The following is a 16835-nucleotide window of genomic DNA, read 5'->3' on the forward strand; positions in this document are numbered from 1 at the left end:
TCCAGGTAAGGGAGAGGAGGGGGATGGTCCAGGCATGGCAGAGCAGTTTGTGCTATCGTAATAGCTTAACGTGCCTTCCTCTGCTTCTTCTAGATTGCAAAGAGAGAGATATCAGCCTCATCAGAGTAACAAATATTGCTAAGGAGCTGATGCTGACCATGTGGGCAGGAGGCTGGCCAGTGTGCTGCACTGTCTCTGGTACAATGATGCCAGATTACTTACTGCTGGCTTGGGGTGGAAAGGTGTCCTATCATGGAGATCGGAGTAAGGCAGGCCTCCCCAGAAACCTTGTGAGAAGGATTAAAGAGCACCTGTCTGAGAGCTTTATGGAGATGCGAAGGATCAGCACTCTGTCCCCAGACACATTGAACAAGTTTTTCCAAGGGGCCCAGACTGCGTAGGTATCGTGCCCACCACAGATCACCCAATTGCCTTAATCCACTTGTTACAAGATTAAAAATGATAACTCACCAGCGGTGCCCTCCCAGCCATCGGGGCCAGCTGTGAAATGCCCTGGGAGCAGAGATGAGATCCAAAGTTGAAAAAAAATTTACTGGCTGTCAGCGAGACCAGATGTTCTGTTCATCTGCTGACCATTCTCATCATCCTCTTCTTCCTCATCTGCCAGAGGCTGCCTGAGGAATCTCACAGGCTCTCAGGGGACAGTGGCTGGGTTGCTTCCCTAGAATCCCATGCAACTGCTCATAGAATTGGCATGTTCATGGCAATGGCACAGAATGTCCGTTTGCTTCCTTTGTCTTTTGGTACATTTGCCTGAGCTCCTTTATCTTCACGCCACACTGCTAGGCATGAAGATGTTGTACCCTTTTCACCACTCTGCCCTGTGAGATCTTCGCATAGATGTCTGCGTTTGTTTTGCTGTTTCGTAGTTTTGCCAGCACAGCTTCATTTCCCCCACAGCAAGAAGGTCCTGCATCTCCTGCTTACTCCGTGCTGGAGCCCATCTGTGACCCTGGGAATCCATGGCCAGATGTGCTGCTGAGGTGCACTGCCTGTTCTACTCACCACACTGGGCAAACCGGAAAAGAAATTCAAACTTTCCCGGGGCCATTTCCTGAACACCTGGAGAGCAGCGGAACTGAAAGTGGTGGCCGGAGTGGTCACACTGGGGCAGTGTGGGACATCTCCCGACAGCCAAGAACATTGAATTTCACATAGTTCCGCCTTCACTACCCTAAAGTTCAGCATGCACAGTCAAATTTGGCATTACTTCTCGTGAAAAGCATGAGTACCAAAGTCGACCATAGGAGTTCTTGAAGTCAGTGGTGGACTGATTGCTAAGAAAAATTGACCTAAGCCAGCTAAATCAGACCTAACATCCTAGTGTAAGACCAGGTCAGAGCCTAGCAGCTTTGTTCAGCACCCAGGTAATGGAAGGAAGACGAGGACTGGGAGGGAGGTTGGAGGGAAATCATTCTGTGAAATATGACTGACAAGGGAAGATGTTGCTTGCCTTCAGGCAAATCCAGTTGACAGTGTTTGGGGGCACTTCAAGGAGGAGGAGTCATACCCGTTGCTAATCTATATTCAGTGTGAATGACAACAGCAGAATGTTTAAAAGCTTTTTCATAAACCACCTCCTTCAGTGCTCATTTAATGAGCTTATTAAAATCAGGGATAAGCTTCTCAGTGACTGTAAATCAAACACCAGACTGACTTATGGCACTATGGCAACTTACATCAGCCAAAGTCTAGCCCTGCAGCTGCCCTATCAGACATTAAAATGCTCGAGGACACCAGAACATTCTTCCAGAAACATACAGGGATTCTCCCCATACCTAAAATGTACACACGAACACACACACATACACACTTTAAACAAATAGCTTACCTCATTCCTTCTGTCGATCTGTTCTGATAGTTACGGTAAAGCTGTGGAACACCTAACATGGCCTCAGTGAACACAGCAAGGAAGCCCAGTGTTTCCACAAAGAGAAACGAGTCAAGAGAGAGGTAAGTAATGTATCCCGTCACTCCCGTGAAAGTCAGAACACACTGCAGGTAGTCTGTAAACTTGCTCCAGTGCCAAAAATAGTTCAAGTCAAAATCTGAAATAGAATATTAAGAAAAAAAATTAGAATTTTTCCAGCTCACGTCATTAATCTCTCTCAGAATCTTTATCAGGTGGAGCTAACCACTGAAAAGCATAAGAGTCATTAGCTTTCTCCACATGAGGGGTTAAATAAAGGTAGCAAGGAGGAAAAGGAGTTAAAAAAAACCAAGCATAATGTTAAAAATGGAAAATGCGACCAGGACACATGCTTTGTGGGTGTGGCTGCTAAGGAAACAAAAACGAGGCATGATCCCATTCCTAGACATGCTTCCAAAATGGTGTTTACAGAATCCTTCTCCTTTGGGGAATAAACAAGAATTGCAAAGAACCCATCTGCCAATTATCAGCTACATAGCATTAACACAGCTACAAGGACTCACAATACAAAAGCTCTGCCCCAAGGCACTCATGAACTTAAGTGCTTTCTGATTCAAGGCCATAACTCTTAACTTCAAGGCACTCCATGGCTTCAGACCTGAGATAGTAAAATGTTGTCTGAAACTCTGGGACACAGACTGTGCTGATTACTCTGCTCCTTGGGCACAATGGGACCATCTGCACAATGAAGGTAAAGGTCATCAGTGCAGGAGACAGCTTTCAGGGAGGGAGGCCAACGGGTTGGAAGTAGATCAAGTCTGCAAAATGAACTTGCACAGGAACTGCTACGAACACCACTAACCTTTCACCCTAAGTGTAAGGGGCACTCTTTGGGCCACCAAGCCTTTGCTAACAAAAGGACATCTCAGTGAGTACGTTGCTATTTGAGCCAACACCAAAACAAACACCACCTTCAGCCCTGGGGAGTGCACTGGAGAAAGAATGAACAGCACAAGACAAAGGTTACTCCTATAACCTGAAGTACTATTGAAAGTGACAAGTCACCTCCAGGATGAGACAGGTGTAGAAGGACAGACACATACAATCGAAGCTAATGATGTTCTTGAAAAGCCAATAACGGGACCTCCAAAATGAAAGCTCTAAGCCAAAAACAGGCTTGTAGCAGCTGTTATAGCTTCTTCCACTCCACTACTTTTAAAAAAAAAAAAAAAGGTGGGGAGGGAGCTAAAAATCACTACAAGTTGCTCCTCCCTCATCCAGCATCTTCGGGATCTGACTGGTCCCAAACCAGAGAATTTGCCAGACAAATGGACATCTCCGTGGTCCCCCAGCTTGCTGCCCCTCCCTGATGGTGGCTCCATGCCACATTGTTCCCCCACCACCACTCCCCCACCTCAAGCCACTGCTGCCCCCTTACCTCCAGCCTGGCCTGTGCTGGCCCCAATCCCAGACATGGCTGGGCTGCTGGCCACAGACCCAGCTGCCAGCCCTGCAAAGGCTGGTTCCAGTCCCAGGTGGGATGCTGGTGTGGCTCCAGCCCCGGGGAACCAACTTTAGACCCAGCCGGGCTGCTGGCGCAGCTGTGGCCCCAGGGCACTGGGGCCAGAACAGGTCATGCTGTACCACAGATGTTGCCAAACCAGAAAATGCCAGTTTTGTGAAGTGGAACCTGTGGCTTCATAATAACTTAATCTTCTTACTCATCAAAAGGGCAGACCCTATCCTGGCTGCAGTCGTCAGAATGGTCCGGGAAACACCAAACCAAACCAATGAGCCACTGCTGGCCTTCATTCCATTGCTCCGCCAATAAAATATGTGAACCAGAAATCAAGACCTTTTACTAAGAAGGCTAATCAACATGTTGTTTGACCTTGCAACACAACCAGGTGATCTGGACACTCTTTGACAACACTTCCTATAAATTCAGGTTCAGCATCACCACATCAGTCTCTGCATCCAGCAAAACAAAAGCAAACAGGAAAGCAGGCTGGATTCCAGCCCCCGCTGTAGCATGACCCTGTTTGATGAGAAAATACAATTGAGTGCTGTGATCAAGAACTGAATTCAACAGCCTGATGGAGAGCCACATTCAAAGCAGAAGTGACCCAGATCCTTGAAAAGCAGAATTACAAATGGTCTTTAAATTCAATCCTACAATGTTCTCTCATCAGATTTATTTCTTTCAAGTCATGAATTTGAACAATGGTAACACAGACTTCAGATCCCTTGCAACAGAAGCAATTCATGGATGTTCAACCCTTACAAATTGCAGAAATTTTGATTTAATTCAGTCTCTTTCTCTGTGCTCAAGTCAGTAGGACAGAACATCCAACTGGTGCCTGGAAGGTTGCCATTTACTTGCCAATAAAAAGCCCTCCAACTCAATGTGTAATATTCTAAAGGTTCCTGATAGAGTTACAGTATTTACTTAGAAAGCAGCAGCTGTAGCTTAAAACACTATCCGTCCCGTGCTCTGCCAGACCCAAAAGGGGCCTTGACAGCTCTTGAAATATAACATCTAGGCACACTGCTCTGAACCTTGTACTCTGCATCTATTTTTTCCTTATTGCTGTACAGTCCTTTTTTTGGCTCAACTTTCTTTGGCACCTCTCCTACTACTGCCCACCATCAGTTGCCAGGCCCCACCTCCATCGACTGGAGGGCTGGAGGCAAGGGGGGGGAATTTATCCCCCTCTCATTCCTACCCACACTTTCTTCCTGCTCCCTCAACCCTCTCCCACAAGTTCTGCGACACTGAACGCCTCTCTCATTTTTATAATATGAGCTGTTACGTGCGTTCGGGCATTCAAACAAAACGTCACACACCATGGGGGCGGATGCTCCAGGCTGGTGCTGGGCTGAAGATGTAGCATTCAGGGCTGTCTGCTCCCCACACCGGTCCATCAGAGAAACCTCCACTACGCATCTGCTCTCATCCAGCAGAGCCATGGCCCCAGCCTATGGAGCTGTAGGGATTGGTGAGTACAGGCAGCCACCAGGAAGCATCCAGTTACATGTCGCCTCTGCTGCTCACCCACTGGCCTTTTGTTCTTCCCTTCTCTGTCCTCTCCTTGCTTTGCCTCTTCTCCCTGCCCCGCCTACCTCCCAGCCCAGCGGCTCCTCCATATTCCCCTCCCACCCCAGCGGGGCACATCCACTCCCAGCGCTGCACAGAGAGCCAGCCCTTTGTTAAAGGGCTCAGCTCACCAACAGCCTGGCCATCAGACTCCTTCCTTCCCCCACTGCCTCTGGTTGGGCCGGTGCCCTGGGGAAGCCCAACACCCTCCAGCCCCACATAGTGGGCAGGAAGAGCTAAGCCCTGCATGTGCCAGACCCTGCACAGCGCTGGCTTGGGGAACCTCTCAGTTAACCTCTGGAGTGCTGAAGGGAAGGAGAAGCGATTTCCAGCCTGTTTATACCTCAAAACCTGCAAGCTGCACAGCAACCCCCCACCCTCTCACAAGGGCTTAGTGCCCTCTGCGCACACGCACATGCACAGAGGAAGTGGAGTGTGGGGCTGCTTCATCCCTTAAGTACCCTCCTCTACAGAGCCACCGCTCTTGCGCTGCGTTCCCTGAAGCTCCTTTGTTGGCTTCAAGGCGCCCTGGTGCAAAGTTCAGGCTTAACCCCTTCCTCCCCATGCTGTAGCTAGGGGACAGGTGGCAGCTGGGTTAAGTCCATAGCCAACAGCCGCCTGGAGTTGTGAACTGCCTTTTGATGCTGGGTAGGCAGGAAGGGACAAGCTGCTTCCAGCCACACAGGAGTGGTGGAAGGTGTGAGAGCAGGAGAAGAGATGAGCTATGCAGAGACATAGGCCAGGTCATCTCTTACCCCACCACCCCACACAGCTGGAAGCAGCTCCCCATGTCTTCCTTCTGGTGCAAGGCTGAAAGGCTGCCGATGGCCTCTTTCCAGTGCAAACTCTGGCAGAAATCTGCAGAGGGAGGCATGTGACCCTGCAAGTCCCCTGTCATGTTACCTCAGGTAGATGTGGCGATAGGTAGCCAGATAGACAGACGTATCCTAGGGGCGCAGCCAGGAAGGCAAGGTGGAGAGCACTGGGCAGGGACGGACAGGTCAGTCAGTCACTCTCCCACGTGAGAGAGGAGTACGAGTGTGTGTGAGATCCATCCCCACCGGGGAGGTACAGAGGGAGGGTTAACGACCCGTGTGAACCTTAGAGCCTTAAAGATAAGAAGATAAATAAAAAGAATCCAAGAACGGTGTGTAGTATTTCTTTTTAACAGAGGCTCCGTCAGCTTGGTGTTAATTTGAACATTTATATGATTGATTGCTGTTGAATGCAATTGAGAACAAGGAATTTTCCTGGGTGTCCTGTATTCAGCTTAGGGAAATACGGTCACTCTACCTTTCAAGGGCAGTGTTTTGGTTTTGGGGTTTTTTTGTTTTTGGTTTGGGGTTTGGTTGTTTCTTTTGGTTTGTTTTTGCCCCCAGTAAAAACTGATTGGACTTTGAAGGAAAAAAACCCAAACATTATCTTCTTAATGTCATGTTTGCTTTCAGTGTTCTTCACATAGCCACTAGCTTTGCTGTGCCTTACTTGGCTTGTTAAACTAGCGCTTCATTCTGCAGCAGGTTTCAGATGTTTTGCACGGCTGCTTGTTTTAGCCAAAGCTATATACCCTGCTAATTGGTTTCAGGTACTCCAGAAAGGTCAGAAATAAAACAAAATCAGTGTAAGGCTTGAGGGTCGCCCTTCTCCGGGAAGCTCCAACTATGTTAGACAACATTACATAGTAATGGTTATCCCTTTCATAGCCAAATGATAGCTTAATGTTCAGCTACATAAAGTGATAAAATATCTGAAAAAAGAGGAAGCCTTCAACTGGTTTCCTACTTACTACATGCTTGGCAATCGATCCTTGCCCTTTTCCAGGCCAGAGGAAGAGCCCTCTGAAGCTTGCCTCTTGCAGCAGCAGAAGCTGATCATATAACATACATTCCTTCAATCATTTAGTCTCTCCAAGACTCAGAGCTCTTCCACACTAGCCCCTGCTTTTGAAGGGGGGCATGAAACGAGCCCGATCAGTGAACAGCGAGGAGGTGCTGTGCTGCATATGCAGGCCCTCATTAACATAATTCTCGCCGCACACACTTCCAAGTTGCTAACTTCGAACCGCTGGCAAGCATTGTAGCCACAGGCACTTCAAAGTGCCCTTATTCACATAACCTTTTGTGTGTAAGGGAACTTCAAAGTTGTGCAGGTAGTTCCAAGTGCCCATGGCTACACTGTTTGCCAGCGCTTCGAAGTTATCAACTTCGACGTTAGTGCAGCGAGAATTATGGAAATGAGGGGCTGCATATGCAGAACAGCACCTCATCGCTATTCAGCAATCAGGCTCGTTTACATGCCTCCTTCGAAGGAGGGGGGCAGTGTGAACAAGCCCTAACAGATTTTACCATGACCTGCCATGGGTTGGGGTGGGGTAATTTTAAATTAAGTTGGTGTCTTTTTTAAATCTCCTTTGATTATATAAGACTAAAGCCTCAAAACACTATTTTGAAAGGACCAATTTTCTGTTTTTGATTACAGATATCCTAAATGTGAGCTTACATAGCTTAACTGAAGAGACAAGATTGCTCAAAACTGATGCTTTATAATTAAACCAGTGACTAAAACATCCTTTCTACTAATGTCACCATTTCACGGTTCTTAAATTACCATAGTCTTCCACCGAAAATAAATCATGCATACTGAAGATGCAGAACACAGGAAAGCAAAACAAAACAAATCCACAGCAAGCTTTTGCCCCTTTTTACCAGTCACCTGTAACTTGTCTTAAAGCTCCATGTTACTCATGATGTCTATCGCATTCTCTGAAAGAGGAATGTTGTACTACCGTGAAAGATGGTGGTTTGACAGCCACCAAGACCACGGAAGTCTTTTTTGTCCACAAAACAGGTGCAGCAAGGGAAGTACTAGTTCAATAAGAGCTGCTCATTGCCATAACCCTATGTCTCACTGGACAGATCCCTTTTGCCCATTAAGTCTTTTGCTCCTATGTCAAGGCTGCCAACGAAGGTGGTTTGTGTGATGTAGGCCGCTGAACATTCAGATGGTAACTTTCAGCTACTGCTGACCTGTACAGGATTCGACCTGACAATGTAAAAATGAAAGGTTCTAGAACATATATTACCAGCTCCCAGTGCCAGGCCCATTGGCAGGAGGGGGAAAGGGGGCAGTTGCCCCCCAGGTCTGGAGTTTCAAAGGGGCCCAGAGCTCAGCCACCGTCACTGGTACTTGGGCAGCAGTGGCAGCTGGCACTCCAAACCCCTTTGAAACGCCACAGCAGCGCTGCTCCAGCCGCGTGTGGCTGTGAATGAGTAGGGAGGCTGTGCTAGCATCATAGTATGAGCGGCGCTGAGGGCTAACTGCCCCCAGTCCCACCCCTTTCGCTCTTGGCTTCACCCCTTCCAGGATGCAGTCAGGCACCCCCGTCCCACCTTGTCCATAGGCCTGTGGTGGCTGTCGGCACCACTGCCCAGAGCTATTTAATCCAATACACCGGTTACGTTTCTAATTTGTTAATCCACTGATGGAAGAGAGATTCATGTTGGAAAATCCTATTCATACTAAAGGGAGCTTGCTGTATAAGTCCTTCATGATGAGAATACTTTGTGGGGGGAGACATCCGAGAACAAGCAACCCTGCTTTCCCTGGGATTCACATCAAATGCGCATCATCAGTAACAAAGGACTGGACTAACCATACTTAGTATTATCAGAACCAACACCAAATGGAAAACTGAAGGTTTGGAATAAATGTGAAGTGTCTGAATGACACAAAGGAAACAACATAACATCTGCTTCCACTAAGATGTTGGCATCAAACTTCTTCTTGTAGAGCACTTAAAAACAAAAATCAAGTCATATTTTAATCATAAAGATTTCCACCAAGTTAGTCAAGCAGTGACTAATTCCTTCTGAATAACCCGTGAAAAGGAAGGTGAGGGCAGTGTAAAAAGAAAGCAAAAAAATCAAAAGCCACTGGAAATTTGGCTTCATGTAGCTGTAAGGCTGCACTTGTCACTCCTTTGCCCATCTCATAACGGGGTATACACCATGAAGCTGCGCCATTATTGAGACTTTCCAGAAGGCTAACAAAGATCACAAAAAGCTTGGCTGCTGTGAACTGGAGGAGGAGGAAGAAAAGTAGATGAGAAGACAGCTACTGCTGCCATTGCTCTTCTGGTCGGCTGACTCCAAGTCATTTAACCCTTTAGTCACTGGTCAGAAAGAGAGATTGACACTAAGAGAGACAGGTGCTGAACTGGCCTTCAGGAAGGCAAGAACACAGTACAAAAGGATAATTAGTAGCTGGCCCCAATGAAGTGTGGGTAATTTTACTTTTGCATCAATATAAACAGCATGCTATTCATCCATGTTTTCTGACTGCAGGGACAGATGGTAAACTAAACCTGTTGCCTTTGGGACTTTGTTTTCCAACACACTCAAGTTGAACCACAGTCCTGTAAGCCAGGGGTGCACAAACTGGGGGGCAGTCCCCCTGGGGGAGGGCATGACATTTCATAAGGGGGCGGGGGTGCAACACAATCGGCTGCTAGGTCTCAGGCTCATCTGTCTCAAAATGTTGAAATAGGTTACTGTTTTTACGTGTGTGTATTCACATTTATATACTGATTAATGGCGTTTTAACATTCTATGTACTTATTTTCTTACACATGCCGAAAGGTTTGGGTTTTTTTTGTTTTTTTTTTTTAAATATGAAAAACTGAAATTTCCTTCGGCCTGGCTTATGTTAGACAAGTTCGGGGATAGGAGAAGGAATGAGACAAACTGTGGGGCCCGACGTAAAACGTTTGCTCACCCCTTCTATACACCATGCAGCCCCTGGAATAAGAATCACAATGTATAGTCTCTTCCATGTAACAGCCATTTGTGCTTTAAATTTCTTATGATAAACTTTTGTCCATCTTCCTGTCTGCTTAAAAAGTCTTTCCTACTGATTTAATCTCTGTTAAAAGACAGAAAACAAAGGGTTGGAATAAATGGTAAATTTTCACAATGGAGGGGGGTAACTAGTGGTGTTCCCCAGGGGTCAGTCCTGGGACCGATCCTGTTCAACCTGTTCATCAATGATCTAGAAAATGAGGTAAGCAGTGAGGTGGCAAAGTTTGCAGATGACACCAAGTTGTTCAGGACAGTCAAAACCAAAAAGGGATTGTGAAGAACTACAAAAAGATCTCAGCAAACTGAGTGATTGGGCAGCAAAATGGCAAATGAAATTTAATGTGGGTAAGTGTAAGGTAATGCACATTGGAAAAAATAACCCAAATTACACATACAACATGATGGGGTCAAATTTAGCTACGACAGATCAGGAAAGGGATCTTGGAGTTATAGTGGATAGTTCTCTGAAGACATCCACGCAGTGTGCAGTGGCAGTTAGTAAAGCAAATAGGATGTTAGGAATTATTAAAAAAGGGATAGATAATAAGACAAAAGATATCATACTTCCCCTATATAAAACTATGGTACGCCCACATCTTGAGTACGGTGTGCAGATGTGGTCTCCTCACCTCAAAAAAGATATATTGGCATTAGAAAAAGGTACAGAAAAGGGCGACTGAGATGATTAGGGGTTTGGAACGGGTCCCATATGGGGAGAGGCTAGAGAAACTGGGACTTTTCAGTCTGGAAAAGAGGCAATTGAGGGGCGATATGATAGAGGTATATAAAACCATGAATGGTGTGGAGAAAGTGAACATAGAAAAATTATTTACCTTTTCCCATAATACAAGAACTAGGGGACACCAAATGAAATTGATGGGTAGTAGGTTCAAAACTAATAAAAGGAAATTTTTCTTCACACAGCGCACAGTCAACCTGTGGAACTCCTTGCCGGAGGAGGCTGTGAAGGCCAGGACTCTATTAGGGTTTAAAAAATAGCTTGATAAATTTTTGCAGGTTAGGTCCATAAATGGCTATTAGCCAGGGGTAAAGTATGGTGCCCTAGCCTTCAGTACAAGGGCAGGAGATGGATGGCAGGAGATAAATCACTTGATCATTGTCTTCTATTCTCCTTCTCTGGGGCACCTGGCATTGGCCACTGTCGGCAGATGGGATACTGGGCTGGATGGACCTTTGGTCTGACCCAGTAAGGCCATTCTTATGTTCTTATGTGCTATAAGCCCAACACAGGCACAAACTGTCAAAACTGGCTTTGATTTTTCAAGTCATGGAACGGGCGACCAGCTGCCTCAAATGACAGGTTGAATGGATTTCATACCCAAAATAAAGTTAAGTTTATTTCAGACAGCTCAATTGAAGCATATTTCCTAGGAGGATGGCATGCGAAGCTTTCTGCTTCTACCTTCATTCCACTTTTCTATTAAGTAAAAGGAAAATTAAAAATTTCACGTTCTTGTACCGACCAGTACAGAGAGCTCCTCCTCAGACCTATGCTAGAAAAGTGCTAGGGAATTCCATAATTCTTGCTTTGTAATGAGAAGTTTGATTTCAATTTTCCTGCTCGCTTTTGTATGGTTACAAAAACAGGAAGGGGTCATTCCTTTGCTGGGACAGAGGACGGGATGGAAGTTACATAGGCAGTAGGCATATCAATTGCTATGGACAAATCATCAAGAACTGGCAACATGTGAATGGAGTCCTTGTGGAGAGAAAAGGGAGGCCCAACAAAGAGACATTAACTTTCAGTGACTGCCAGCCCAGGGAGGCAGAGCATATGAAGTAGCAGAACTGCAACTCGAAACCAAGACCACAAGCAGGAGGAGACTGAACTAAGTAACCTGCTGCCCATGCAACAGGGGATCGAACCCTGGGTGGTTTGGCATGAGAAGGGGGTAGGTAATGCTATCAGCTTGCCCACTCTAGCCCTTCAGACTTAATCCAGTTGACTAATAAAGGCTGGCTTGTTTTGAAAATGTTGCTCTACAGCAGCACATGTGGGACACCTGCAAGAAGAGAGTCACATTCTTTTGGACCCACCCAAGATGTGACTGTGAGAAACTGGGGACGCTGAAGCCAATGATCCAGCCCAGAAGCTGTGGGCGCCAGGGCGAGGTGGGTTGGGGGACCTGGCTCCAAGCCCAGAACAGGCAGGGCAGTCAGCCCTAATCACCACCTGTACTGGGGTGCTGGCCCCCTGCAAAACACACACACACTCCCTGACAGCCAGGAGCAGCACTGCTGTGATGCTTTAAAGGAGCCAGAGCTCCAGGAGCAGCCACTGGAGTGCTGGGCTCCTTTGAAACACTGGGCCGGGGGGCAATTGCCCTCCCGCTGTCCCATCGGTGGCCCTGATCCAGCCTCAGGATAGTGCAGCTGAGGGTCTCACCCTAAAAGTGGAGGACTGAGGCCAAGCACAAAAGCAGCACACTCCCAAGAGGAGCTGTAAAAAAGTCAGTGGTATCCCATATTCTGTGGATACGGGACAGGTGCCGAGACACATGAACAGCTTAACAATGTGAAGGCTGAAGGCACACAGGAATCTTGTATCATATGAGCCTAATGTCTCAGAGAGCCCAGAGCGCTGCCTTTGCCTCCAATCAAATGTTTCAGGGGAAGTTGCCAGCAAACAAAACAAAAAGCCCATGCCTTCTCTCCTTACCTTCCCACCTGGGCCGCCCACAGGGGATATTTTGTGCCAACCTATCAGGGGTTAGCTTATGCCCCAAAGAATGAGATTTTTGTATTTATAAACATATGTATGTGTGCGTGCATGTGCGCGCACACACACACACACACACACACACACACACACACACACACACACAGAGCGCGCCTAGGGAGCATCTGTTCTGTTTTTTTAAATTTATGAAATTCTGGGCCTCAGTGATATCACATGGGAACAAGTTCCACAGACCAGTTATGGGTTGTGTGAAACACAAAAACCAAAACACACCACACACACACACACACACACACACACACACACACACACACACACTCTCTCTCTCTCTCCTTTTTGGATAATTTTTAAAATGACCAAATTTCTAATGAAATATTTTGTTTTCACTGACCACCCTTTTGCTCTTGCGCTCTGAGGTGGATGCTACACCCCGGCTGAATTTCTTTAGGTCATTCATCTATTTTGTATTGTTTATAGCTCACTGACTTGTGAACAGGCTCATAACTTAGTATTAAATGTTTACATCACAGTAGCATCCACAGACCCCAGTCCAGGGCAGGCCCCATTGTGCAGTGCTGGAACCATCTGTATAGTAGGGGTACTGGAAGCCATCAAATAAAACTGTGAAACCTGGACATGGTGGAAACCACTAGAAGCCAAGGTGCGGCAACACCTTAGTTCCAGCACATATGGGGCTCGGACTGAACAAATAAATGTACGCATGGTCCATGTCCTATAGGACTTATAATCCAAGATAAACACCAAGATATAGAGTGTGAGGGAGAAAATCTAATACAATATGTATAAAATACAATAATTACACACACTGATTGTGTGTGTTTTGCGCGCACGCGCACACACACACACACACACACAACCTCTGATCCTCCACTCTATCTACTGTGTGTTGGCTGATTCTTTGTAGGCATTCTGACAGAACAGGATCTTCCACAGGAGCAGCAGAAAGTCCATTAAAGGGACGGGGGACCATGGCCTCCAAACCCTCTTATTCTCTCCTCCCCCCCAACAGCCATGAGGCCCCAACCCTGCTCAATCCTCTCCTCCTCCCACTCAGATGGCTCACCTTTATGGCAGTAAAAATGGGGACGGTATAAGCCCCATTTTTAAAAGTGAAGAAGCAACGGCCCCCTGCCCTTCCCTCCTTCCAGCACCTCCGATCTCGAGCAGGGATTTGAAGGAGGCGAGAGCAGCAGTCTTACAGGTCAGTTCCCAGAAGCTGTTCTGTGCATGACAACCACAATGGAAGGGACCACAAAGAGGAATGCAGGCGGCCAAGGCTAGCATCATTGATGGAGAATCAGGGATGCAGCAAGATTTACTAGTGAAACCTGATCCCTACTTTATGGGTTTTGCAATACTCCCATCGCCATAGGATCCAATAGGAGGGTCCTCAGTTAGCGGAGTTTGGTTTATGCCACGAGTACAAATTGGAAACTGTTTTTATATAAAGCACTGTACAGTTCAGGGAGAAATAACACAAATTTCTTCTTGAAATGGATGCACACACAACTCAAACCAAGGTATGAAATGCAGTTAACAACCCTGCTCTGAGTGCTCTAGAGACAGGTCACTAAGAAACGTACCAGATATGTATCGGAGGGGTAGCCGTGTTAGTCTGGATCTGTAACAGCAACGAAGGGTCCTGTGGCACCTTACAAACTAACAGAAAAGTTTTGAGCACGCGCTTTCGTGAGCACAGACATCTGATGAAGTGAGCTCGTGCTCATGAAAGCTCGTGCTCAAAACTTTTCTGTTAGTCTATAAGGTGCCACAGGACCCTTCGTTGCTATACCAGATATGATAGAGTTGTGACAGAGAGCTCGGCTTAAGGGGGTTGGATAAGTTCAAATTTAATGGATGCCAAGTGTTGTAATGGTTGCAATAGAGCTCAACAGCTGCAGACACCACTAAGTCTGTCTGTCTCTCTGTGTGTGTGTGTGTGTGTGTGTGTGTGTGTGTGTGTGTGTGTGTGTGTGTGTGTGAGTGAGAGAGAGAGAGAGCGCGAGCGAGTGCGCACACACACGCCAATGAGTGTTAAAAGTGATAAAAGCCAAGGATACTTAGTGTAATCCCAAGTGTCCTTATAAATGATCCTGGGATGAAGAAGGAAGTGATTAAACCTCACTCCTGGAACAAGAAAGAGATTTAGAGTTTGAGATATAGTTTTAGCACCAAAGCTTTTATAGAGCTGAACTACACTCATCTTCCCTCTGAAACTATTTCTTCTCCCACAAATCATTTCTAAAACTGCTAACTCCGCCCTCCTCCACCTCATTGCTCAGTCTTACGATTGGGAGTCACATTCACCTTTATCTGTTTTATGGCACAATTACAGACAGGTGGGGACAGCTGGCACTTCAGTTACAATTGGACATAAAATTGGTCTCTCCTGTTGTATCCCTTTCTCAACCACCCCTTTACATGTCACTTATTTTAAGCCCTTCAGAACAGGGACCACTTTGCACCTAGCATAGTGAGGTCCTGATCCAGACAAGAGCTTCCAGGTTTTGTTCCAACTTAATATTAAAATCTATAAATGAAAGGCAATCATGATATTTTGCCAACTTAGTATAAGTTAAGCCATGCTTCATTTGAAAATGTTTTACCCCAGATGACTTTACACAAAATGCACACAAACACAGAAAAAAGCTAGGAGAAAAAAAATTCTCTTTCTTCATTTACTTTGTGCATTTTTAAATCAATCAATCAGAGCTTCTGTGGGTCTTTCACACAGCAAGAGGAGAGAAAAATTACTTTTAAAAATAGAAAAATTAACTGTAAAAAATCCCCACAAAAATTGGCAGGAGAATTCCTGGAACTATTTTTAGTTCATGTTTTATATTTGACTTGATTATAAAGTTGATATTATTTCTCTGAAACCACTTTAGTTATATTTGGCGGCAAGGGGGGAACCTAATTGGTAGAATTTTACTAATCCCAAATTTAAAAGCATATTGTTGTATCATGACAGAAAAACACATACACACACAAACCACGTAAAGAAGAGTGCACCTACAAAATAAAAATAAGTTATTCAGGAGTAATGGTGAAGGTGCAGCCTTTTAAAAAATTATGATATTAAGCAAGGCAAGCATGGAAGATTTTTGTTTAAACACCAAAGAGGTTTTTAGAATGGCCATAACCCAGATGAAACCTATCAGCTGGGCTTTTGTAAATGAGATGAGCAAAACGTACCTGTCAAAGACTTAAAATATAAAACATACCAATTCTGATTGCATGTGCTCAAGGCATATGGATGCTTCAGTAATTTCTTTCATGCTATATACACTGTATATAGCAACAGAAGTTGAATGTGTGTTTTTCTGGAGAGATATGGGGGGGTGGGGCATGAAGGGAAGAACCTCCAGACAAAGAACCATACAAGCTACAATACCGAGAGAATGCAAGCAAATAAATTAAGTACAGTATGACAAACAACCTGGAACTATGAATTTCTTGTTTTATGTGATAGAGCCATTTTTCCCATGAAAACTTTTATTTTAACTCATACTACTAGTGATTATTTCACCAGGAAGGTGGTGAAGCACTGGAATGAGTTACCGAGAGAGGTGGTAGAATCTCCATCCCCGGAGATTTTTATGTCCCAGCTTCACAAATTCTAGCTGGGATGATTTAGTTGGGGTTGATCCTGCTCTGGGCAGGGGGCTGGACTTGAAGACCTCCTAAGGTCCCTTCCAGCCATAGAATTCTATGATTCTATGCTGCATCAGATTATTATACTGAATAATTGTACCCTGCACCTACTGAACACCTTTCATCCAAGAGTTGCAATGAATTTTACAGAGACGACCATGCCTCATCTCATAATTTTCCAGGTGTGGAAATAGACAATCTGCCCAGGGCTGGACGGCAGGCTGCCCAGGACACTAAAGACACTGATGCCACAGTACTATGCACTTCTGAGCCTGTATGTCAAATACAGCCAGTTACTTCCAGGACCAGAGATGCCTGGCTCCTGCCGCATCTATTAGACAACACTGCTGCCCTTAAACCAGAAAAGTACGGGGAATGTTCTGGCAATTTACCAACCACTGAAAACCTGAGGACTGTTCTCTTTCTGATTTGGGAATGAACCTTCCACTCATAGTAAAAGTGAACTGCAAATGTAGCACAAAGCAATCAAAGATAGATTGGCTGATTACGTGACTGGTGCCACTGCCCTTCCCCATCTTCCCCCACGCCCGCTCATCCAACGTGGTAATGCTGTGTGGCACAACTGGTGTACTTCAGTCTAAGAGCCAGGGAGCT

General features: G+C 45.8%; 1 protein-coding gene across 3 annotated transcripts in view; it reads right to left on the reverse strand.

The window, feature by feature from the left end:
* The window catches only part of SLC66A2 (solute carrier family 66 member 2), an 88555-nt gene that overhangs the window by 32324 nt on the left and 39396 nt on the right, over window positions 1-16835 (reverse strand). For all 3 annotated transcript variants that reach the window (XM_074987566.1, XM_074987565.1, XM_074987568.1), the window contains one exon: window positions 1853-2069. In XM_074987566.1, coding sequence (XP_074843667.1) covers window positions 1853-2069 — 217 coding nt within the window. The remainder of the gene's footprint in view (window positions 1-1852; window positions 2070-16835) is intronic.

Source organism: Carettochelys insculpta, chromosome 2, assembly GCF_033958435.1.
Source record: "Carettochelys insculpta isolate YL-2023 chromosome 2, ASM3395843v1, whole genome shotgun sequence".
In the NCBI taxonomy this organism is placed as follows: Eukaryota; Metazoa; Chordata; order Testudines; family Carettochelyidae; genus Carettochelys; species Carettochelys insculpta.